The sequence below is a fragment of the Gracilinanus agilis genome, chromosome 3 (assembly GCF_016433145.1).
Source record: "Gracilinanus agilis isolate LMUSP501 chromosome 3, AgileGrace, whole genome shotgun sequence".
NCBI classification, from domain to species: Eukaryota; Metazoa; Chordata; class Mammalia; order Didelphimorphia; family Didelphidae; genus Gracilinanus; species Gracilinanus agilis.
Genome location: NC_058132.1, coordinates 601,248,599 through 601,273,001, shown reverse-complemented (window position 1 = coordinate 601,273,001; position 24,403 = coordinate 601,248,599). Strand labels below are relative to the sequence as shown.

Genomic DNA, 24,403 nt, shown 5'->3' with positions numbered 1-24,403 from the left:
GACTTGAACCTGGTCTTCCTGGCTGCAAGGTTAGTCCTCTATTCATGATGTCACACTGACTTAGTTGAGATGCTCACTACAAGGATTAAAGATATAACTTCCCATGCAAACCCATACAATAAGGAAACACCCAGTGTGCCTTTAGCCATTTTGGTATTAGATAACAATCTGGGGAAAACTCCAATATTTTTAATAAGCCACACTCCTTTCCCTGCTGAGCAGTGGTAAGAGGTAACATAGGATGACAGAAAGAACACCAGATTTGGATACAAAAGATAAATCCTGGTTGTTCTGTGCTAATTATAAGCCTCAGAAAATCACAAGCTCTTTGAGCCTCAGTTTATCCATTAATAAAATAAGAATGATATTCCCAGTAATAATTTAATAGCAACATTCAATTACTCTTTTCACAGTGTTGTAAAAATCAAAGCCATACACCAAAGCATAAGTAAAGCCATCTATAAAATTTAAAGTTATATGAATATATGACATATTTATTCTATTACATATGTATATATAAATGTCATATATGTTGGTCATATATATAACACATTTACACAGCTATTATTATCAGCTATTGTCCTCACTCAGTACCCTGGAAAGACAAACATGTAATACAATAAAAAATCTTACTAATGAGGACTCAATTGGTTCCTAATTTTTCATTATTCAACCTAATTTGAATAAAAATATATTTTTCAACTGTCTTCAAAGTACAAATTATTCAAATTAGGGAATTAACTAATACTTCAGGGGCTTAGTTAATCTACTTTGGATAATGCATATAAGACATCCTATCTCCAGTCTATGTGACTTTGTCCATTCTGTTTCATTCTTGGAATGTCTTCCATCATTACCTCAGCATCTTGGAATTCCTGGCTCCCTACAAAGTTTTACTTCAAGGTTCTACTCCAAAGTACTACCTCCTACACAAGGCCTTTCCTTTTTATTTGTTTGTTTGTTACATTGAAATTCCCAGATATCTCCCTTTCTCTCTCCCTCCTTCCCTTTCCCCATACTAAAGAAGGCAACGTTTGAAAAAAAAAATGTATATAAAACTAAGACCTTTCCTAATCTCCCAGGTTGTCAGTGCTCTTCTCTCACCCCTAAAATTATTTTGTTATTTATTTGCATACTAATTACCAATGTACTATATTTATATATATTTTGTATTGATCTTTTTCAATGGATTTCCCCCCTAAAGTACCAAAATGATTTTGTTTGTCTTTGTACATATTTGATTTTACTTATCTGTCTTTATGATGTTCCCTGAGTTGAATGTAAACCCCTTAAAGACAGAGACTGGTTCATTTCTGTCTTTGTATCCCTACCACCAGGCACGTTGAATTGCACTGAACAGATTTTTTTTAAAAGAACTTCTGTACATGACTTGCACAAAAATTGATTTTAGTCACTGCAAGTTCTAACTAATTAATTAAGCTTAAACAAAACTTCTCCTTGCAAGCCATTACCAATTAATTTAAGTTACTTGACAAGAAAAAAACCATAGATCTCTTTTTAAAAAACATACTGCAATGCAGACTTTTCATTGATTCAAACTAGTTTTCCCCAATTCCACCAAATTAGTGAGATATTATGATACTGTGGTTAAAAGAGAAAGCTTCTTGTACCTCAGCTGGAACAGCTATCACAGGAATATGTGGTCCCTCAGCCCTTTTAAGATTGAATATTTAAGGTGGGTGACCTGAATGAGGGAGCTGTTGATGCATCAGATTGGTGGTTATCAATTCTCACTTGTTTCTAGTCTCTTTTCTTTCTCCTCCTTTCCTAATTCCTCTATTTTCCCAATTCCTTATTCTTCCCTTTGTTCCAATTTAACCCTGCAAGAAGCACTAATAACTAAATGGAAAAAAAAAGTGTCAAATGACGGTTTACTCTCTCACTAGGAAAAGAATCTCCTGAGTGTTTGGTAACCCACACTTGATAGTCAAATTGTGATTTATATGTAAAAGAAGTCTCCAGTTTTTATCTAAACTCATTTCCTAGTCAAAATCTCTAGTCCTTCCTTTTCTCCCTCCCAGTCACTCTTCCTGAACTTTACTGTTTGTTCATTCTTATTGTGACCTTCAGTCCCTCCACCCTCCTGGTTCTCTAAGGCCATCATCCCTATTCTGCTCTCTTCCCTTCCTTTCATAGTTAATGTCCTCCAGGCTTGACTCCTTAGATCCCTTTTGTTTTTGTCTTGATCTCTGTTTTTCTTACTCTGTCTCTCTCTTTTATCCCTTCTCTCCTTCCTTCCCTCCCCTATTACTGGCAAAACTACTAGAAAGCATTTAGAATCACTGCCTCTACCTCCTCACCATCCTTTACATCTTGTTGCAATCTAACTTCTGACTCCACTATTCCACTGAAACTTGGTTGCTAAATCCATTGACTCTTCTTTGTCTTCTTCTTTTCTCTGACTTCTCCCAGCAGCTTTTGACAATGATGACCACCCTGGGTATCTCTTGTAAACCTGATCTTTCTCCCTTACATCAAGTCCTATTCATTCTACCTCAAAGTATTTTTCACAACCTTCTCTCCACACTCATGGCCACCATCTTAGTTCAGACCCTTGTCACCTTTCACTTAAACTATTGCCAGTCTACTGGGATACCTTTTTCTATTCCTAACTCTACCATTTTAGCTACACAATCACAGGAAAATCAATTATCCTTAGCCTAATGTCCACATTTTAAAATTAATCTGGTGGACTAAAATGATCATGAGGTCTTTTCTAACTCTATAATTTAAAGTCTAACTACAATTTGTGCTGTGCTCCTGAGTTGAATCTTCGTTGATTAGCTTTCTAATTCATCAAACCATCCATGTACCTTAAGTTCATTGTATAGACAACTAATGGAACATATTTTAGAATAAGGTACATTCATATTATCTTTCACTATTAGCTCAGTTAATAAAAAGATTAAAGAATTTGCCCCTCTGTAGTTTCAGTCTCAGTAACTATTTATACTTCTGATAGTAACAATCATTCATTTAACTAGAGAAGGCAGCAATTCTTTCAGGGATATAAAAGGATAAATCTCTTTTTCTGGTATAGACATAAAAACAAAGGTACAAATTTATTGAACTTTGCCAAAGCAGACTTTGAGCCCAGAAGTAGCCCACCCTAATTTTTCTTATCTGTACCTTAGAGAACTGTGGTTTTCCATCTTCATAATGAATCTCCACATAATCAGATGATAGCAAACCACTGCAAAGGAAAAAAATAAGAGTCATTAATGTACCAGTGATAATGGCAAGCAACTCAATTCATGGAAATGAAGGATGCTGAGATCACACTGATCACTGAAATCCGCAAATACAGTTATAAATTTATGCATTACCAAATCTTTTCTCATATATCCTAAAAAAATCCAAAATTAGGCAAATTTACAAATTTAAGATCTATTTTGTGGGCAGATAGGTAGTGCAATGGATAGAGTGCTATGCCTGGAGTCAGAAAAACTCATCTTCCTGAGTTCAAGTTTGGTCTCACACACTTACTAGCAGTATAACCCTGGGCTAGTCACTTAGTTCTGTTTGTCTCAGTTTCCTCATCTATAAAATGAGCTGAAGAAGGAAATGGCAAACCAATACAAAATCTTTGCCAAGAATAGGATCATGAAGAGTTGGACATGACTGAATAATGACTGAACAACTACAAAAGATTTACCTTCAGATTCCTACTTCTAATCCTTGGGAGGATATGCCAAAGGAACAAAGAAATAAACCAAGGACAGGCAGTAAGAGAAAAGATGGTCTATAAACCAGGGTAATTATCCCACTAATAATTATATATACTTCATATAATCAATGTATGTAAATTACTGTTTCAATTCAATTTCCAAAGTCCTTCTTTTCCATCACAATACAGTCAACACTAATATAAAAAATATATGCAGTATAAAAGGCAGCATGGTATAATAGATAAAGAGTCAGTCTCAGAGCTAGAAAGATCTAAATTCAAATTTGGCCTCTAATGCATATTGTATGATCTTAGACAAGTCACTTAACCTCTTAACATTCTAAACAACTCTCTAAGACTATACACTACAGAATAGCCATTGATCTGCATGCAATCTCCCCTTAAGGGGAGAGCTCTACATCTATAAAATCAAAGGTCTGGATATGTGTTATTTATCTAACATTCTCTTCTTTCACTGAGGAAAAACTATCAGTTTTCATTTGTGGACTGTTGGCTAGCACAATTATGATACATCTTTAATTGAAGTGTGATAAGACCAGAGGAATATGCATACTTTACCAAGCTACTTCCACTACTAATAGAATTTAGGCTCCTTGAGGGAAAAGAATAGCTCATTTGTGTCTTTCTATCCCCAGAGTCCATCACAGTGTTTGGTACATGGGACATACTTAACAAATTCCTCCTAAGTTTATAAAGCCCCACTGAGGAATTATTGAGGGATGATTAAGTTTCCTCCAATCAACAAGTACTTCATATGTTAGAGCTGAAAATGACATTAGATATCATCTAATCTAACCCCCTCCACCTTGTTTTATAGATGAGGAAAATGAGTCAGTCAACTAGTATTCATTAAGTACTTACTATGCCAGGCGTGGTACAAAATTCAGGGAATATTAAAAAGAGGAAGGAAAACAAGTCATTTGTTCTCAAGGAGTTCACAGTGCAATGAGGAAATCAACCATTTAAACAAATCCAATATAAAGGAGACACAAGATAAATTGGGGGTAGTCTCAGAGGGAAGACACTTAAGATTAAGGAGGAGTACTAGGAAAGACTTCCTGTAGATGGTGGGACTTTGGCTGAGACTTGAAGGAATCCAGGAAAGCTAGTAGACTGAGAAGAGAAGGGAGAACATTACAGCCAGGCAGCACCAGCCAAAGAAAATGCTTGGAGTTAGGAGAGGACATGTTATGTCCAAGGAACAGTAAGGAGGCCAAGATCAATTGACCACAGAATACATTGAGGACTGGAAAGGTAAGGCTAGAAAGAGCTTGAAAAAATCAGATCTTATATTTAATCCAACAGACAATAGGGTGCTCTTGGAGTTTAATGAATGGGGGTGACAGAGTGACATGGTCAGATCTATACTTAAGGAAGATCAATCTGACAGTTGAGTGGAAGATGGATTAAAATAAGGAGAGTCTTGTAATAGGCAAATAAACCAGCAGACTATTTCAATAATCCAAGTATGAGGTATATAGATAGAAAAATCAAGGGTCATATAATTGAAATTACTTGAATTTGAATCTTCTCCAAGGATGTTATGGAATAAATCATAATTGGTTGCTTGAAAGGACTACTATATTTTCAATGGGAGGATTTACACCATAGAAATCAGCAAACTATATAATCTGTGGCTTAATTTATGGTTTTGTTGATTATCCAAATTGAAGAAAGTGTTAATAATGCAGATAGAACTTGGGTCTCAAGTTCTATGTTTTTTCCCAAAAAAATTATTGCTAAATATTCATGACCCTGCCCTTTTAAGACCTTCCCTCAGAAGCTTACTAGCTGTGTGGCTCTGGGCTTGTAATCTGAAATCTCCCAGTTTACTCATCTGTAAAATGGGAATTATAATAGCATCTACCTCCTAGGTTTGTTGAGAGAATCAAATAAGAGAACATATCTAACATGCTCTGCCTATAGATTATAACTGGTAGTCATCACTCTCTCTGCATATAACAAAGCACTGAATAAGAATAAGAATCAATGTCCCCAGATTTGTTATCTTGTATTAAATTCCTAGATTCACCTAAAAAAATAATTTTCTCAAACCAGAAAGGACAAGGATGGGAGACCTAAAGGTGACTGAGCTTTGGGAATAAGCATATGATAATATAATTAAAACATGAAAGCAAACCAAGAATCAATTAAATTACTCCAAGTGGAATAATGACAAATAACTATAAATCTCATTCAAAGTATATAGTCATTGCTAATACCCACAAATATCTGAGCATCCAATATGTGTTGAGCACTGTTGCTGGCAAACAAAATTAAAGCTTTTGCCTTAAGAGATTTGTCCAAACAGTAAATGTAAAAAGCAATAGAAAGACCACGAATTTTGGACTTGAGTTCAAATTCTGGTTCTGCCCCTTACTACCTAAATGTCACTGGTTTCTTCATCTACACCAGTGATTCCCAAAGTGGGCACCACCGCTCCCCAGTGGGTGCTGAAGCAATCCAGAAGGGCAGTGATGGCCACAGGTGCATTTATCTTTCCTATTAATTGCTATTAAATTTTTAAAAAATTAATTTCCAAGGTGCTAAGTAATATTTTTTCTGGAAAGGGGGCAGTAGGCCAAAAAAGTTTGGGAATCATTGATCTACACAATAAAGAGGATGAACTAGATGATCTCTAAGGTCTCTTCCTGTTCTAAAGCAATTCATTGGCTAGCCCTTAAGCCTAGAATGCTTGTCGTCCTCACCTCTGCCCCCTCCCTTATCTAGCTTCTTTCAGGACTCAGTGGGAACCCATCTTCTCTAAGAGACCTTTCTCAATTTCCTTCCTCCTCGCCCCACTCATTTCCTCTAGGATTACCTTTCACTAAACAGTATATATGTCTTATTAAAAACACAGTTATTTGCATACTGTCTCCCTCTTTAGAATATAAACTTCATAAATGGCAGGGACCCTATTTTGAATTTTCACTCTATCTCCAGGACTACTTTTTAATTAGAGAATTTGCTGATGGATTGTTCAATTTCTTTTTCTGAGATGAGATTGTTTAAGTATTCTATTTCCACTTCTATTTATCTGGGCAGTGTATATTTCTTTAAATGGTTATCTATTTCACTTATATTGTCAGATTTATTGACATAGCATAGGGCAAAATAATTCCTAATAATTGCTTTAATTTCTCTTTCATTGGTTGTAATTTTCCTCTTTTCATTTTTAATATTGGTAATTTGGCTTTCTTCTTTGCCTTTTTAGATCAAATTAATCAATGGTTTATCTACTTTATTGATTTTTTTCATACAACCAAAGCCTTATCTTATTTATTAGTTCAGTGGTTTTCTCACTTTCATTTTTATTAATGTCTTCTTTCATTTTCAGGACTTATAATTTGATATTTAATTGGGAGGGTTAATTTTCTAGGTTTTTTTTAGACTTAGACTCTCTCCCCCTCTATCATAACATTCATTGACTGGCTCTCCTAATTCTTATAATACCCAATTCATTAATCTTCTCTTTCTCTGTTTTATTGATGTAAGTTTTTAGATATATAAATTGTCCCCAACTGCTTTCGCTGCATCTCAAAATTTTTGTTCGGTTGTCTCCTTGTTGTCATTCTCTGTAATGAAATTGTGGTTGTTTCTATGATTTGTTTTTTGATCCACTGATTCTTTAACATCAGGTTATTTATTTTCCAATTAATTTAGTCTTTTTTTCTTCAGCTCTTTGTTCAGTGTAATTTTTATAAAGATGTGGAATTCTTCCAAAGAATGGTACAGTCATTGGAGGATGTTGGATTGCAATGAGTAGGTGGAGTTCCATTGAAGGAAAACTTGCAGATTAGTAGAATATCACATTTCTACTGAGTTCAAACCACAAAAGAGCGAGGCTCACCCACCAAAAAGCTCTATGTAATAGATCAGGTTCAGGCCACTGGTCAGACCTACTAATTATAACTGAGTCAATTATAATTGACTATCTGCAAATATAATAAAAATACAAAAATAGATTCAGTTTGGGCCAAAGAATATGAGAGCAATTCATTTTCTTTTCCTATTATTTTTGAGATAACTGTAACAATCTGTAACAATCAGCTATTGTCTTACAGAAATAGTCCAAGGATAGGTATCTACCCTGAGTTCCTCCCTTAGTACCATAATATCCAAGGCAGAGATGTCGGACTGGGTAGATTATGGATCAATATAGCACTGCTACATACCAGGTACTCTTTGTCATGCCAAAACATAACCACCAGTACCCTGACTTTATTCTGGGTCTGTGATTTCATCAGTGGGGGATACTCTTTAAAAATTGCCTATATCATGTAGTATCAATAAGTTAGTATATATGCGGTGATACAATTTGAAGCCAGGTATTCCTGACTCTAAAATTGGCCCTCTATCAAATACACAAAGCTGCTTCTCTCCCTGCACATATCAAATGCTCTATAAACTCATTTTTAGATTGAAATGAATTGCCACAAAGCACACTCCTTTCTAATTTCCCAGGATCTTAAATACTATTATTCATTTTACAACAGTTACATATGAAAGCCACTATACTCTGAATCCCAACTGGTTTTGAGATGGAAAAAAACAATTAGACTTCTGTGTTGTGTTAGAAAGGAGATCTAGGACCATTCTGGGAAAATGGAGCAGAAAGGCAGATTTCAGATAAGGAAAAGATCCTTCTAACAATAAGAGCTGTCCAAAAATATAATAGGTTGTTTTATGAGGCAATGAATTACCCACCACTGGAGATGCTGAAGCAGAGACTGACAACTTGTCAGGAATATGGTAGAGAGGATTCATGCACTAGGTAGGGGACAGGCCTAAGGGATCTCAAAATTCCCTTCCATTTAAATATACCCTTCCCTGTAACACTTCTCATTTGTAACTCCCTTTGTCCTTTCCCTTCACCCCAGCTCAGCCAGAAAAGTGCCCTTTTTGTCAGGTTCCACAACACTATGCTTCTCGTGAACTTTCACATTCTACTTTGTGTTATTTTTGTATCTATTTAATTCTCATGACTCTCCACTAGCTAACTAAGCTTCCTGAGGGTAGCAATTGTGTTTCATTTTGTCTTTGTATACTCCCCACTGCCTAAAACAGTGCCTTGAAAACAATGGGAGCTTAATAAAAATTTACTGAAACTGAATAAATGGTGAGAAAAGAGAATACATGCTACTTTTTTTCATGACCTAAATTAAACTGTCTGGTTATCTTAGACTTGTCAATGTGTAAGTTCTATAATTAGGACAGAGAATCTTCCAATATGGCAAAGAGGGAAAGAAGTTTTCCATTCCTGTCCCAGGAACTGTTACAGGAGGTTTTTTTAAGTCAGTTATTCAGCCCATCATCAGTTTCACAACTAAAGCCTTTCTATCATGGACCTGCCAGATCTTGCTAGCATAGGTTTCAAGAAGTCAATGTTACTAGGGTGCCCTGATAAGGTATGTCCAGGGCAAAGCTTATACAAGTCATGGGACTTAAAACGGAGGATTATTTTTTTTAAATCAACCCCTTTATTTTACAAATGAGAAAATATATGCCTATTGAGTGACTTGCCAAGATTACCAGATTAGTGAAAGGCTGAGTCAAAAATTGAACTCCTATAACTCTTTAAAAAAAATTCTTCCCTTCTATCTTATAATCAATCAGAATTGATTCTAAGACAAAAGAGCAGTAAAAAAGGCAATTGGGGTTAAGTCATTTGCCCGGGGTCACACAGCTAGGAAGTATCTGAGGTTATATTTAAACCCGGGACCTTCTGTCTCCAGACCTGGCTCTCTATCCACTGAGCCACCTAACTGCCCCCTTATCACTCTTAAGTTCAATGATCTTTCAATACATTTCCCTGAGGTAGCCTCATCCCACTTTAACATGGCCACTTACCATTTTGCATCCCATATTCATGCGTTTTAATAATCTTTCAATTCCTTCCCACTAAATGGTGTGGAACCATCCTTTGGGATGATGACCACTGCAAGAGAATGTTTTTTCAATTGCCACAAATCCAAAGTCTTTGCAGAAGGTTATATGTTGATTCTAAAATGATTTTTACATAAAAAATCATTTTAGCTTGTAGAGTATCTTTCCTTAGATATGAACAATGAAGAAATATGGAAAGATTTTCAAGTCAACTCTCAAGTTAATTTTTCAAAATGAAAAGACATTAATAAAAGACCAAGAAAAAGATATATTTCTCCCCCTCTCTTACTATCTTCATCTAGGGAAGATAAAGTGGCTGATTCACTAGAATAGAAGCTGCAAAAGTGTAGCTATTAGCATTCTGTAAGTCTACCAGGTCATTTTCCAGATTCCTCTGAGATGGAGACAGCCATTGCTTTATCACACATACATTATACAACAGAAATGATTTTTATACAGTTAGAATCTCTAGGAAAATAAAATTCATCCCCTCATTTACCCACCCATCCTCATTTTTTAAATTAATAAGTATCATGCTTCAATTGGTATGAGAAGGTCACACAGGGAGCTCCATTAGCTATGCAATGGAATAGAAAACTTACAGATTCTACTAAACCAGAAAAGTTTTGAGTATGGCACCAGGGATGAACTTTATGCTCACTATATGAGGAATAACACTGATAAATTCAGAAAAACTAATGGACAATAATAACATATAGCATTTTAAAGTTTGCGAAGTACTTTACATATAGTCTCAATTTTGTCACAACAACTCAGTGTTTGTAGGACAGTCATCTCAATTGTGTCCAACTCTTTGTGCCCCCATTTTGGAGTTTTCTTGGCAAAGATATTGAAATGGTGTGTCATTTCCTGCTTCAGCTCATTTTACAGGTAAGGAAACTGAGGGAAAGAAAGTTACTTGTCTTTCCCAGGGTCACACAACTAGTAAGAGTCTGAGGATTTGAACTCAGAAGGATGAGTCTTTCTGACTCCAGGCCCAGTATTCTATGCACTGTGTCTTCTAATTGTACCTCTAGTAAGGTGGGTTCTACTATTATCCCCATTTTATAGATGAGGAAACTGAGGCTGAAAGAGGTTAGTGATTTGTCCAATCCAATTCAAATTTGTCCAATTTGAATTCAGGTCTTCCAGACTTAAAGTCCAACATTCTATCCACTATGTCCATCACCTGGTTGGTTCACCCAAATTAGATGCTCAGTTAGCCAGTATTTTTGGCCACAACAACTCAAGTTGCCATTGAGTTCTGACTCCATCACTTGCCTGAAACTGCTGTCTCCAAGCTGATCAATGCATTGGTACCTCCTAAATCTGATGGTCTTTTCTCAGACCTCAATCTCCTTTTGATGCTGTTGTTAATCCTCTCCTAGATTCTACATCTTTGACTTCTATGATACTGTTCTCTCCTGCTCTCCCACAATATGTCTCAGTCAGAGGTGATCCTGCCAACCTATTTCCACCAAGAAAGGGCATAGACATCACATAGCTTCATAAAATAAATTTCATGTAAGAATCTTTTCCCACAAAAGTGGAAGAGCTTGGAAAAAGCTGAATGATGCATTATGCTAAACATATACTTTTCATATTCATTACACATAAATCTATGCCTTTGCCACATTGTAATAAATCATATTATATAGCTATATACCAGTATAATATACAAAGGATGCAAATTCTATTATGTGAAATTCCTTAACTGCGTGTAATTTTTTTTTAAAAAAACAAAATACAAGCTTTGATACAATGAAACAAAGCAGGCCTTTAAACTGAGCAAATGCATATTTCGTTTATAAATTTAGGACATTCTTGTTCTTTTTCCTCATTTCTTAGTGATCTCATAGAGCTGCTGTGAGTTCAATTATCATTTCTATGCATATACCTGCCTAGCATGTGTTTCCAGCCCTAATTTCCTTCTTGTGGTCTTGTGTTGTATCATTAACTTCATGCTGGCAACTTCCACCTTGAAGGTCCCTAAGAATTTCAAATTCAATATCTAGAAACAGAACTCCACATCTTACCCTGCCCAAATCTGCCCAACTTCCAAATGCTTCCTTATTTTTGTAGAAGTCACCCACTGAATTTAGATCATTCAGGTTCAAAACCTCTAGTCTTCATTACTCCTCCTCCTCCTCCTCCTTCCCCTTCTGTCTCTGTCTCTATCTCTCTATCTCTGTCTGTCTCTTTCTCTCTCCAACTGCTAAAAGGCAGGAACCATGTCATATCTCTTAATATCATCAGCACCTAGACTCATACCTTCCATGTAATAAATGTATGCTAAGGGCAAATGACATTGATCCTACAGTAGGCTTTAACATGCTGGCCTGAGCAAGTTAAGGCAAACTATTTCTAATGATTCTAATATAAAAAGAAGAGAAAGCAGGGATTGGTAAGGTACAGTTGTGCTCTGCTGCCTTTAAAGATTCAGACTGGGAGTTTATTGTTTTCAAAACTATATCACTGAGAGGAAGAAAATATGTTTTCAGCCTTGAGCTCATGTTCCAGCAGCAAACTTTCAAGAAAACCAATGATCTCCTTCTTCTCTTCTCCCAAGGACAGTTTCTAGTCATCAGACATGAATGTAAAGAACTGAATAAGCATTGTTAGGAAACAAAAAGTTTAGGTGAGTGTACATTTTCTAGAAATTGGAACTCTGCTCCCTTAACGCATTCTAACTTGCTTTCTTTTTTCATTTTTACAGATTTTTTTTTCTAAAATGAAACCACATTTTCTAAAATCCAAAAAGGAATATACACATTATCCCAAAAGTCTTAGCATCAGTTTAAGCATTAATAAGACTTTGACAACACCTTAAAAACTATCATTTAACTAATCCTTAATGACTCAGGGTTATCCATTATTATACCTGCTTTATCTCCCAGGATAGTTCTTTCCATTCTCCAGTTGCTTCTCCCTCAAGCTGATTGCTGCAGTTTTCATTGTTGTCCTAGGGAATGCTCTCCCTGTTCTTCTATTCTTTGGTGGCTCGAGAAACCTAATAGCCAAACCTGGTAAGAACTGTGTATTAAATAAAAGCAAAATGCCACTAAGAGAAGACCTAAGAAACCTGGAAATCAAGTTGCATGATTGTTAGCATTTTTGCTTTATGAAAGGGACTTTAGTGGAAGAAAAGTCTTTTTTTGTTGTTTTATGCTTTATTTCAAAGTCTGGAGCTATATTTTAGAAGAATTTTTGCCAAAGTCTGACCTCTGGAAAGGGAGAATTATTCCATAAAGGTTTAAAGACCAGATCCAAAACAACATTCAATTCTCTATGCATAAAGAAAAACAAAGACAAGATATGGATTAGTCCAGATTATGGACCAAGGGACAACCAATCAGGAAAGAAATTTATCAACATTTCTATTCCAGTTGACACTGTGCTTGCATAACAAACACATTATTTTACCACAACACTCTTCATTAATGCTACTATCTTTTACATGCAAAGTACAATAGACTATAGATAGAATATCATTATCCTTCATGCACTGCTGTATATAATGTAGGAAATTACTTCCAACTCAGCAAAGTGAGACATACTAAGGCAATTAAGAGCATAATTACGCAGTAATTTCAAGTTGATATGGCACAGTGGCACACAATTCAGCTATATAGCAAGTATGATTCACTCTTTTGTATAGTGGCAATTTTTAATAAAATTTTTTAAAGTGCTAGTGGAATTCACCAGTGGTTTTACACACACACACACACACACACACACACACACACACACACTCACACACACACATACACACATACACACACACATGTGAAGGGGAGGGAAAGTGGTATTCAGAATACACATACTTCAGGGATAATCGGTTGTCCCTAGATAAAGCAGATATTCTCAGAGTGCTACTTTAGGCTCCTCTACAAACATCAGCTATTATGTGAAGTAGAAATCAGGGGGTTTGTGCCTTTGGCAATCTGGAAGCCTAATGTTACTGTGATTTCTTGCCAATACTCATGATTGCGGAAAAATGCTAAGTTTCAGTTAAAGGTAAATTAAAATAAAAATGTTAGTGTTATCTACTCAAATTCACCAAAGCCCCTGAAATCTACTCCCAGACTCACAGGACCCCAAGGTAAGAAATCCTACTCTAAAGGCTACTCTGGATAATAACGCTAAAGGCATTTAAAGGTTCTTCATTTGGAGAGCTTAACCAGGGAGGGTCACATGTTTTAATTATAACTTCCAGTATTATCAAGAGGTGAATTAAAAGAGCTTCATTTCCTTCTCACGGACTATAATGCTGTTCCCTCAAAGAAATCATTTCACATAACCATGTGCGTTTTGTACAAAAGTCTTTGAATACAAGTTTAAATGAATTACTGCTTGTGCAAAGGAACATTAATGCTCAAAAAAATAGGTTATGTAGGCAAATGAAATTCAAAATCAGGTCATCCCCTAAGTAGACTTAATTATAATTTGAAATTATTCAACTGGTTTCTTTTTCTTTTTATATATAGTTTTGGTATGGATTTCTCTAACTAAAAGGAATCTTCTTATTCTCTTAAATATCATCCTTCCAAAAAGCTGGGTATATCTACAGTGATTCATGAAATTAGATTTGTGGATGGTCTTCTAGTAAAACAAAGGACTTCACAACTGTATATCACACAAGAGGACTACTGAATATACACTGTAGTTTTTCTAAAGCAGTTTTTTAGGAACTCAGAAATTTTCAGAAGACACTGACATTCAACATATATTTGGGTCCCAAGAACCTGAAATGATCATTCATTTGTATAGTAATAAGAATATGAAACAAGGTAAACTTCTTTAGGGCAAGAACTTTTTTTTGGTTTTTATCTTCATATTCTCTAGCACTTAATACAGTGATTTACACACTGTGAAAGGAGATGGCTAGATGGTGCAGTGATTAGTGTACTGAGCCTAGAGTCAAGAATATAGGAGTTCAAATCTAGCCTCAGACACTTATTAGCTCTGAGACACTGGGTAATTTATGTAACCTCTGTTCGCCTTCATTTTCTCATCTGTAAAATGGGAACAATCATAGTATCTACTTTACCAGGTTACTGTAAGGCTTAAAGAGACAATATCTGTAAAGCATGTAATACAAATGTTTGTTCCTTTCCCCTTCCTGCCTCTCTCCACCACCGTAGGCACTTAATAAAAGCTTGCTACATTGAAAGGGCATAATCAAGTCATTCACTAAAATTCTGTATTATGTAGGCTCTTTTTATCTTCTCTTCATTTCTGTTCCAGTATGAAGTAAAAGAAAGGAAAGTTGTTCTAGTCTCTTCTGTCATTAATTTATTAAGTCACATTACAGAAGTCACATAAGTTGTTTGTCTAGTTTTTTCTCATCTTTAAACTGGGTGTACAAGAGAGGTGGTGCCAAGATGACAGATTATAGGAAGTAACCCAGCTGAATTCTCCCAACATTCCCCTCCAAGCAACCTTAAAATAATTTCTCAAATCAGTTTTGGAGAGCAGAGTCAACAAAAGGTTTTTCCAGTCTAAGACAGTTAAGGAGGTGCACAGGAAAGTTCTTTGACACCAGAAAGAAGGCATGTCCAAAGCTCACACATACTGTGGCAGGACCAGCAGTAGCCACTGCAAGTGGTAGCAGCAGCTGCTGCAACTTTAGGAGCTCTCAGCCAAGAGACAGTAAGGAGGTCAGAAACTGGTCAGAAAGAAATTACAAGGGATCTTGTGCTGGCACTGAGTACAGCTGGCACTGACTGGCAATTCTATTGCCCATTAGCAATTCTGAATTGCAATTCCAGGACAGAGAGGAGCACTTCTGGTCAGTCACAAAGAAGTCAGAGCCTTGATTTCAGTTTCAGAAAGAAGTGTTAGGGTTTGCAGTCACAAAGGAACAGAGGACCTTGTTACAATTCCAAAGTAAAATCCAGAGAGCAAACTAGGTGCCTCTCTCTGCATCTCAACAACTTGGAATCCCTGAAAACGTGGAGTTCCAGAACTAGATCTAAAAAGAGTAGCATGAAAAAGCCTGAAGCTTCGAGTAGTACCTCTTCAGTCTCAGGTTAGCAGGGACCAATTTCAATACAGAGTTCAAAATCCAGATATAAGTTAGAAAATAAACAAACAAACAAAAAGCAAAGAACTTGATGATAAAAAGCTACTGTGGTGGCAGGAGAAAAAGACCAAAAACGCAAATTCAGAAAACAATGACATAAAACAGCTAGAACCAAAGTCTCAAAGAAAAATACAAAAGAAGCCCTGCAAGAGTTCAAAAAAGAGAATAGAGTGGTAGAGGAAAAACTGGGGGGGGGGGGATGAGAGTGATATAAGAAAATTATGAAAAGAGAATTAAAGCCTTGATAAAAAGAGGTACCAAAAAATGAAGAAAATAATACCATAAAAAATAGAATTGGCCTAAAAGAGGCACAAAAATTTACTAAGGAAAAGAATTTTCTAAAAGCAGTATAGGTCAAATGGAAAAGAAGGCACACAAATTCATTAAAGAAAAGAACTTCTTTTAAAAAGGCAAAATTGGCCAAATGGGAAAAGAGTTGCAGAAGCTCCCTGGAAAAAATAATTTCTTAAAAATTAGAATTGGGCAAGATTATCAATAGATGTTAATAATTCCATGAGACACCAAGAAAAAATAAAACATAATTAAAAGAAGAAAAAATAGTAGAAAATATGAAACAGTTCATCAGAAAAATGTTGATCAGAGAGAGAATTTAAGAGTTATTGAACTACCAGAAAGCCATGATCAAAAAAAGAGCCTACATATCATGTTAAGGAAAGCTGTCCCATTACTGCAGGTACAGTCATTAAATAGAAATTGGAAGAATCCACTGATCACTTTATGAAACAGATCTGAAAAATGAAAACTCTCAGGAATAATATAGTCAAACTGCAGAGCTCCCACACATTGAGGACAAAACATTGCTGGCAGCCAGAAAGAAACAAGTCAAATATCATGAAGCTGCAATCAGGATCAAACAAAAATTTAGCAGATTCCACAATAAATTAGCAGAAGGATTGGAATATGATATTCTGGAAAGCAAATGAGCTAGGATAACAATCAAGAATAACCTATCCTGTAAAACTGAAAAGAATCTTTCTGGGAAAGGGCAGGGAATGGGTATGTAATGAAATAGAGGGCTTTTAAGTATTTCTGATGAAAAGACCAGGGCTGAATAGAAAATGTGGCATGCAAACACTAAGAACTCCATCATTATTAGGGGTTTAAATAGACAGAGGGCATGAGTGAGAGTAACTTATGACGGGATCATTTGTGGGGGGGAGGGACAAAAAAGTGACAAAAAAGGATGAACTGGAAGAGGAGGGAAGGGAGAAGTAGTATAGAAAATTTTTTCCCACATAAAGGAGGTACACAAGGAAAGAATTTTGCATTGAAAGGGAAAATTAGGAGGTGGCAAATAATGTTTAAATCTCTCATTGGAATTGGTTCAAAAAGGGAATTATACACACACACACACACACATACACAATTGGGTACAGAAATCTGACTCTCTAAGGAAACATGAGGGGAAGAAGATAAGAGATATGGGGGAGGGTGATAAAAGGGAGAAATGATTAAGGGAGGAAATTGTCAGAAGCAAAGTAGACTTTTGAGAAAGGAACAATATTTTAATCTGATTTGGACCACACTTGGGTACATGGTGGGTGACATGAGGCCCTCAGGCAATGTGTTTAACCCATCTGTTCCAGAGGCTCTCCTCTTTTACAACTGTTGTTTTTAATATGAACTCAAAGGTATATATACTTAAATGCAGAAAACTGATATTTATTTTGTAGTATTAAAGTAAGCTGGGAGATCAACGGATGACTCACAAAAGTTATATTTGCCATTTTAGGGTATACAAAAGCTGCTTGAGAATATATGTGCAAAGAATGCCTGTAAACAGGATATGTATATTGAGTCTGATTTGAGGAAACTTTCTCAGAACAGTAGGATGACTTCTATTTCTATAGTTCTTTAAGATTTACAAAATACTTTAAAAATATTATCTCATTTAATCCTCAAAATAACCCTGGGAGATAGGTTCTATTAATATTTCCCATTTTACAAATAAGAAATTGTAGCAAACAGAGGTTAGGTAAGTTGCCCGAAGTCACAAAGTTATAAATATTGAAAGATATATCTGAACTCAACTTTTCTTGATTTCAGGTCCAGTGTTCTATCCACTGTACCATCAGCTATCTCAGATGCTACATTTGGAATAGTGGCTTTGAGATACCATGAAAAAAAGGCACAGATTAAACTGGAAAAATTCCAGTGATAGGAGAGAGTTCTTCAGAGGAAAAAAACACACCCATTACAAGTTGGTTGGTAAAATTGAGGCAATTACTGATCTTTGAAAGATACTGAATAAGTCATTTCTGGGGAAGTAAGTGTGACAATTACATTGTGGAAAGGTTTAAGAGTGATCAGTTGAAAATGAGAATAGCAAAGATGTAATTGATGGGGTGAGGGGAGAAAGTTGCACATAACTCTTTAAGCATGTAAAATTCAGACTGTTGTAGTAAGGGAAAAAAATACTAGACTGAACAGTCAGAGGCCCCAGATTCTAGCTTGAACTCAGCTACTAAATAGCTATATTACTTCAGTCAAGTCACATAACCTCTCCAGGCCTCAGTTTCTCCATCTGTCAAATGAGAGGCTCAGCATCAATGATCACTAAGCTCCTACGTAGCTCTAAAACACTTTGATTCTATCATAGTAATCTTTCACCTGTAGAAGAATTTGAATGGTATAGCATGTGAACCCCTTGAAAATTGATCATGGTGATATACTATATCCCCATATATATCAATATATTATATCCCAAATTAAGCACTCTGCTCTTCTAAAGTTTTGAAAAGTACTGATTGAGTTGGAAAACCTAGATTTTGGTCCTAATTCTTCCTATCAGTCTCATGACTTTGAGCAAATCTATTCATCTTCTATAAATCATTTTCTCCATATGTAAAATAGGGGTAAAACCACATGCCATAACTACCTCTTACAGGATAAAGGAGATCAAACAAGATGATTCATTTGGAAGTACTTTGAAAACTGTAAAGAACTATGCAAATAGAAAGTTTCATCATTATTAATAGTCATATTCCCTTCTCAAATAATCTGACATCAATGCAATCTTCACTCTGTTAATTTAATACCCATTGCTGAAAGAACAGCTCCTAAAATACTCCCTATACAGTACCATTTTAGCATTTTTAAAAACTAATTCTTTATAGAGCTGTACAACTCAGCAAAAAACAGGAACCTTCTAGGAGCCAATACTGTGGGAAAATATTTTTCTTCTTTCTGTATTATATGAAGAAGTAATAGAAATATTCTGAGAGCTAGTATTGCAGGTGATAAAATCCATCCCATTTAAGTGGTCCCTTGGCAGCTGGAGATCATAATCATAAGCATGCAATCAATGGCATATTTTTAACCTGGTTAGAAATACAAGTAAACTACCCACACATTGAAATATCCTCTTGCCATTTAATACATGGGAGTAAATTTAGGGTAAATGGGGAAAATGAAAACTTGAATTGCATACACAAATATAATAACTATAAGCAAATTAAGTGATATTCAAAGTCCCCTTGAAAAACATGGATGCAAGAGTAACTTAATCTATTCCTATCTAATTATAGTCAGGAAATTCTGCATAACCCTAAGAGTCAAGATTCCCATCCTTTAATAGCTATTGAAATCACTATGTCTCATTTACACAATCAACTATTTGTAATAGCTATTGAAATCACTATGTCTCATTTACATGATCAACTATTTGTACTCGGTTTTCTAAATATATACCCTGAAATGTGAAAATAATTTGTAAGCACGTGGGTTTCTCATCTTGACTGTGCAGTCATAAAATTGGTGCCTGGGGAAAACTGCAGAGCAACAAATCTTTCCCTGTAAATGAGGTTTTCAAAACCATTTTAATATAGGACTTCTTTACCAGCTGGGCAATTTTCCTCAAATTGTCTTAAAACTCTGAGTCCAGTACTCCAATCTTACATATATGCATTGTTAAAATGCCCCCAAGCATTGGAATCAGAAAGAGCAGAATCCTCCAAAGAGCCAGGAGAAAGCCAAATCCCAGAGAAACTGTGACACAGAAAAAAAAAAAAAGGAATATATTCTATTTATTCTATTTGAGGCCTTTCAGAGGAGTTATTTTTAGATGAATCTTTTAAAAAGACAATTTTTTGACCCTGAAATATGTTCCAACAAAAACTGTAAATGATCTGCAATGGCAAGTTCACTGAATATCAACTAAGTGTCAACACCAGAAAAGGGAGCAAAACACATGAGCAGCAGGGCAAAATGGGAGCAAATTGGGGGGGGGAGTTAAAGCTGGGCATTGTAGAGCTAGAGGAAAGCATTATGGTAGAAGGGTGCTACAGATACCCCAAACCTGGAGGGTAGGAATCTGGAATTAGATAAATATTTTAGAGTCCATAGATTGATAAGATTTAGGACTGGAAGGGACCATACATCTTCTGTTGCAAGTCACAGAGGTCAGAGTTTTATATTAAAGCCAGGCATTTAATAAAAATCTTGGATTGTAAGTTACTCCAAACAGGGCCTATGCTGTGTACCTTTGTATCCCCAGGGCCTTGTACTTGCTAGATGCTCCATGGGTGTTCATGATGGTAATCATGGAAGCATAAACACTTAGCAAACACAAAGATCAAAATACAAGAAACAGAAGTCAGCAGAAGAAAGTCAGGTCAGCAGTTATGTATGCACAGAGAATGGAAGGCAGACCTAAGTTACAAGCAACAATGAATCTCTGATAGTAAGATAGCATTCTGCCCTCATCAGGATGTCTTTTACATCCTTCCATTTTGGATAGAAACCAATATTAGGGCATTATCAACCTAGGGGACACAGATGGAAAAAGAAAGGTGGATAAGGCATCCCTACAGAGTAGGTGATGGACCAGTGGTTGAGGTCCAGTCTTGGCAAGAAAATCCCATATTAATAGGCCATTTTTATACTGCTTTTCCTTTTGCTAGATAGCTTCATCAATTAATTTATTATGATATTTGGGTTTTTTTCCAAATGTGACCATCCTCAATAAATCTCAAGATATACAACTAGAACCTTTGCAAGGCTTTATCTCCTCTTGTCTAGACTTAAAGTAAAGTTGTAATTGATGGTCCTGAACCCATTACCGATTAGTAATAACTTCTTTCATCAACTTGTTGATCTCCTGCTGCCAGGGATTCACTATATTAATGCTGAACTCTGTGAATACTGATTGGTGTAACCTACTATAGCTCAGCATTCCTGAACTCAAGTGAACTATCAGCTTCAGCCTCTACCTCATGTGCATCACCACCCTCTCCAGATCCTTCTGTTATCTGCATATATACATGTCATATTTTCCCCCAGAAAATTCTAGGCAGACACTATCTTATTTTTAGCATCCCCAGTACTTAGATGGTGCCTTATACATAGTAGAGAGTTAATAAATCTTTGTTAATTTGAATTAAATAGAAGCTTAGATAGATTAAAACTATTTCAACTACTCCCTCAAAGGTTGAAGAAGTTTTGTCATGGATTTCCATCCAGTACATTAAGGTGACTTCTTGCTATAAGAGAATCATTGATCTTCTAAGGGAAAAATTTTATTCATCCTGACTATTGAAGTGACAGGGCTATTTTTTGCTAAGCAGATAATGGTGAAAGCTTGCTTTAAAATCCTTTTAAACTTCAGCATCCTCAGTACTTGAGTTCTAGACATTCAATTTTCAGATTCACCAATAAGATTTTCAGGATGAAAAGCCAACATTTCTAATTCTAGGTCTCCAGGATAAGCCAACCAATCAATAATTATCATATGCAAATCACTATGCTAGGCACATACTCTTTACAGAAGAGTATGAGATATATTCTTTGTGATCAATTCATCTACAGTCTGTTTGGGGAGATGAGTCACAGGCATAATGAAAAAAAATAACTACAAGAGTTTCTGGGTCACGTAAGCAACAAGATGGTGGAACAGACATTTTCTCTATTCCTACAACCTCTCAAATCTCTCCCAAACAGAAATTATGCATCAAAGACAAAACAATTTCAGCTGTTCCCCTGGCCTAGGACACCTAGAATCCAAAAGAAGCTAAGAAAAAAAGCAAACCCAGAAACTGATGCTCATTGAACCTGAGCCCACTTAGCACCACTCCACCACCTCCCATTCTATCAGCAGTGAGGCTGTACTAGTATACCCAAGAATACAACATAGGCTTGCATCAAAACCCACCTCTGTACCCCCATTTGCCCCTCCTTCTTTCTAGTGTTATAGAGACTGAGAAATTTGCTCAGGCCTCAACAGCCAGCTTAGCCATAGCCTTTAAGGAGCAAAAGTCTGCCAACAGAGGCAACTCAAATGCATCAGCAATGCAAAGTTCTGAACTGTTAGTGATAGCAGACTGAACGACCAATGCTGGGCCAAAGAACTAAGAAAAAGGAGCAGTGGGACAGGTCACTAAGACAGGACACTGCACACATAAAATGTGAAGCACTTTAATGAGCCTTCTGAAAGAAAGAGCACATATCCAAAGGGAGCCATTTCTGAGCACTCAAAAGTCAGCTAGGGCAGAAACCTAGGTTGGTGAATCATGAATTTCCCATTGTGGAAAGAGGATGAGATATTTTGAGATCCAGCCCTAAAAGAAACCACAATCAGAAGGGAGGGACGCAGGAAGTTAGTGATAAGGAAAATAATGGGGGAAACAGAAACCAAATAATAAATCTCAAAGACCTTGAACATAAACATATGTATAAATAGGTAAAAGAGTAACAGAAGAAAAAGAGCCTTCAAGGTAATAATAAGTTCAAGTATCTATGAATAAATACTATAAAATAAAAGAAAATGATACAATGAAACTCAAGATATAAGACTCTTTGGAATTGCAAGATAATATGTAACCACAACACGCTGTTCCCGAGTGATTTAAAAGAGAAATGAGAATTATGAGAGCAGAATGTGTGTCTTTCATGACAAAAAATAATGATCGTAAGAGAAAAATTGAATCTGCAACAGCAAGCCTCTCCAAAGAAAAGAGAGAACACTAGATTGGGGATGCAGATACACAAAAGTAAAAGACAACCTTAGAGAAGTAAAAAATAAAACTAAAAAAATCACTAAAAAATATGCTTACGGGGGCAGCTGGGTAGCTCAGTGGAGTGAGAGTCAGGCCTAGAGATAGGAGGTCCTAGGTTCAAACCCGGCCTCAGCCACTTCCCAGCTGTGTGACCCTGGGCAAGTCACTTGACCCCCATTGCCCACCCTTACCAATCTTCCATCTATAAGACAATACACCGAAGTACAAGGGTTTAAAAAAAATATGCTTACTTTTCAAGCAAAACATCTGATTCTTAAAATGAACATGTATAGAATCAACCTAAGGATCACAGGTTCCCCAGAATTACACAAAACATAAAAACCTTAACTTAATAACAAAATAACTAACAGAAGAGAATTGCCAAGAACTTCTGAACTTAGAAAATGAAATTTAAATTGGTTAAAGAATTTAGAGATTGCCTCCAGACAAATAAAAAGAAAAAACTCAAGGCTACAAAATCCCAAATACGTAAGTGATTAAATTTAGCAATTTAATTCAGAAACACTGGGTTCTTCAAGCCATAAAGAGAAAGATCTTCAAATACAAAGGAAGAAACATTTGAATAACACAAGACTATTCTGCACCCATTAGAAAAGGAGGAGAGAATGGAATAATGTGCTCCTGAAGAGCACTGGGGCCCGTGGTGACTATTCCTGCAAATCTGATTTTAACTAAATTGAACAAAATATGAATGTTCCATAATAATAATAATAATAATGATGATGATAATGATAATGATAAAAAGTTTAAAATATCTTTAAAAAGGAAAGCAGAACCGAATTGAATATTTGCTTCTTGAACATCCCAAAAACAAAATTGCAGGAAGAATGGATAAATATAAAGTATCAACAACAGAGCAGCAATAGGAAGGCCAGTAAAAGAATTCTAAAGATTCATAGGGAGACAGGGATGAAGGCTAAATTTTGTGAGAGATGACTGAAGAAGCAAATACAGAGCATTATGGATAGAACCTGGCAACACTGCCTACAGGTGAATATTTCTTTTATGGAACTATATTACAACAAAGAAGGGCACATGAAAGGAAGAAAGGAGAACAGGGAGATAGAGAGAAGTGTGTGATGTGCTAGGGTCAAGTCAAGGGCAAGCAATGAGAAGAAGGTGATGCCTGTGGTCTCAGAAAGAGACAAGCCTACAGGGGAGTGAGTGAGGATGATGAGGACCTTTCTTTGAAGATGAGAGGGCATTCTACTAATGAATGCTCCTCTGAGTGAAGGGAGATGAGGATCTTAACCTGGGGGCATTTGGTGTATAAAAAATCTACTTGTTCTAGGGAAAAGAGGAGGGGAAATGGAACCCCTACTATCAACAGGCACCAGGAGAAATGTAAGAGTATGAACACAGGGAGGAGATTTCCAGGAAAATAAAGAAGGCAAAAAGATGAACACAAAAGAAATGCACATAAATCATCAGCATTTCTATATATTTCCAACATATTAGAGCAGCAAGAGGTAGAAAGAGAAACACCATTTAAATTATCCTAGACAATATAAAATACTTGGGAATCTATCTACCAAAACAAACACAGCAATTATACGAAAACAACTACAAAACACTTTCCAAACAAATAAAACTGGAGCTCAACAATTGGAAAGCCATTAATTGTTCATGGGTAGGATGAGCTAACATAATAAAAATGAACATTCTACCCAAATTAATTTACCTATTTAG

The 24,403-nt window shown here is 36.0% G+C and overlaps 1 protein-coding gene across 1 annotated transcript in view; it reads right to left on the bottom strand.

The window, feature by feature from the left end:
- ADAM23 (ADAM metallopeptidase domain 23) overlaps positions 1–24,403 on the bottom strand; it is a 223,111-nt gene that overhangs the window by 118,812 nt on the left and 79,896 nt on the right. The window contains exon 4 of the mRNA XM_044667494.1: positions 3,151–3,214. Coding sequence (XP_044523429.1) covers positions 3,151–3,214 — 64 coding nt within the window. The remainder of the gene's footprint in view (positions 1–3,150; positions 3,215–24,403) is intronic.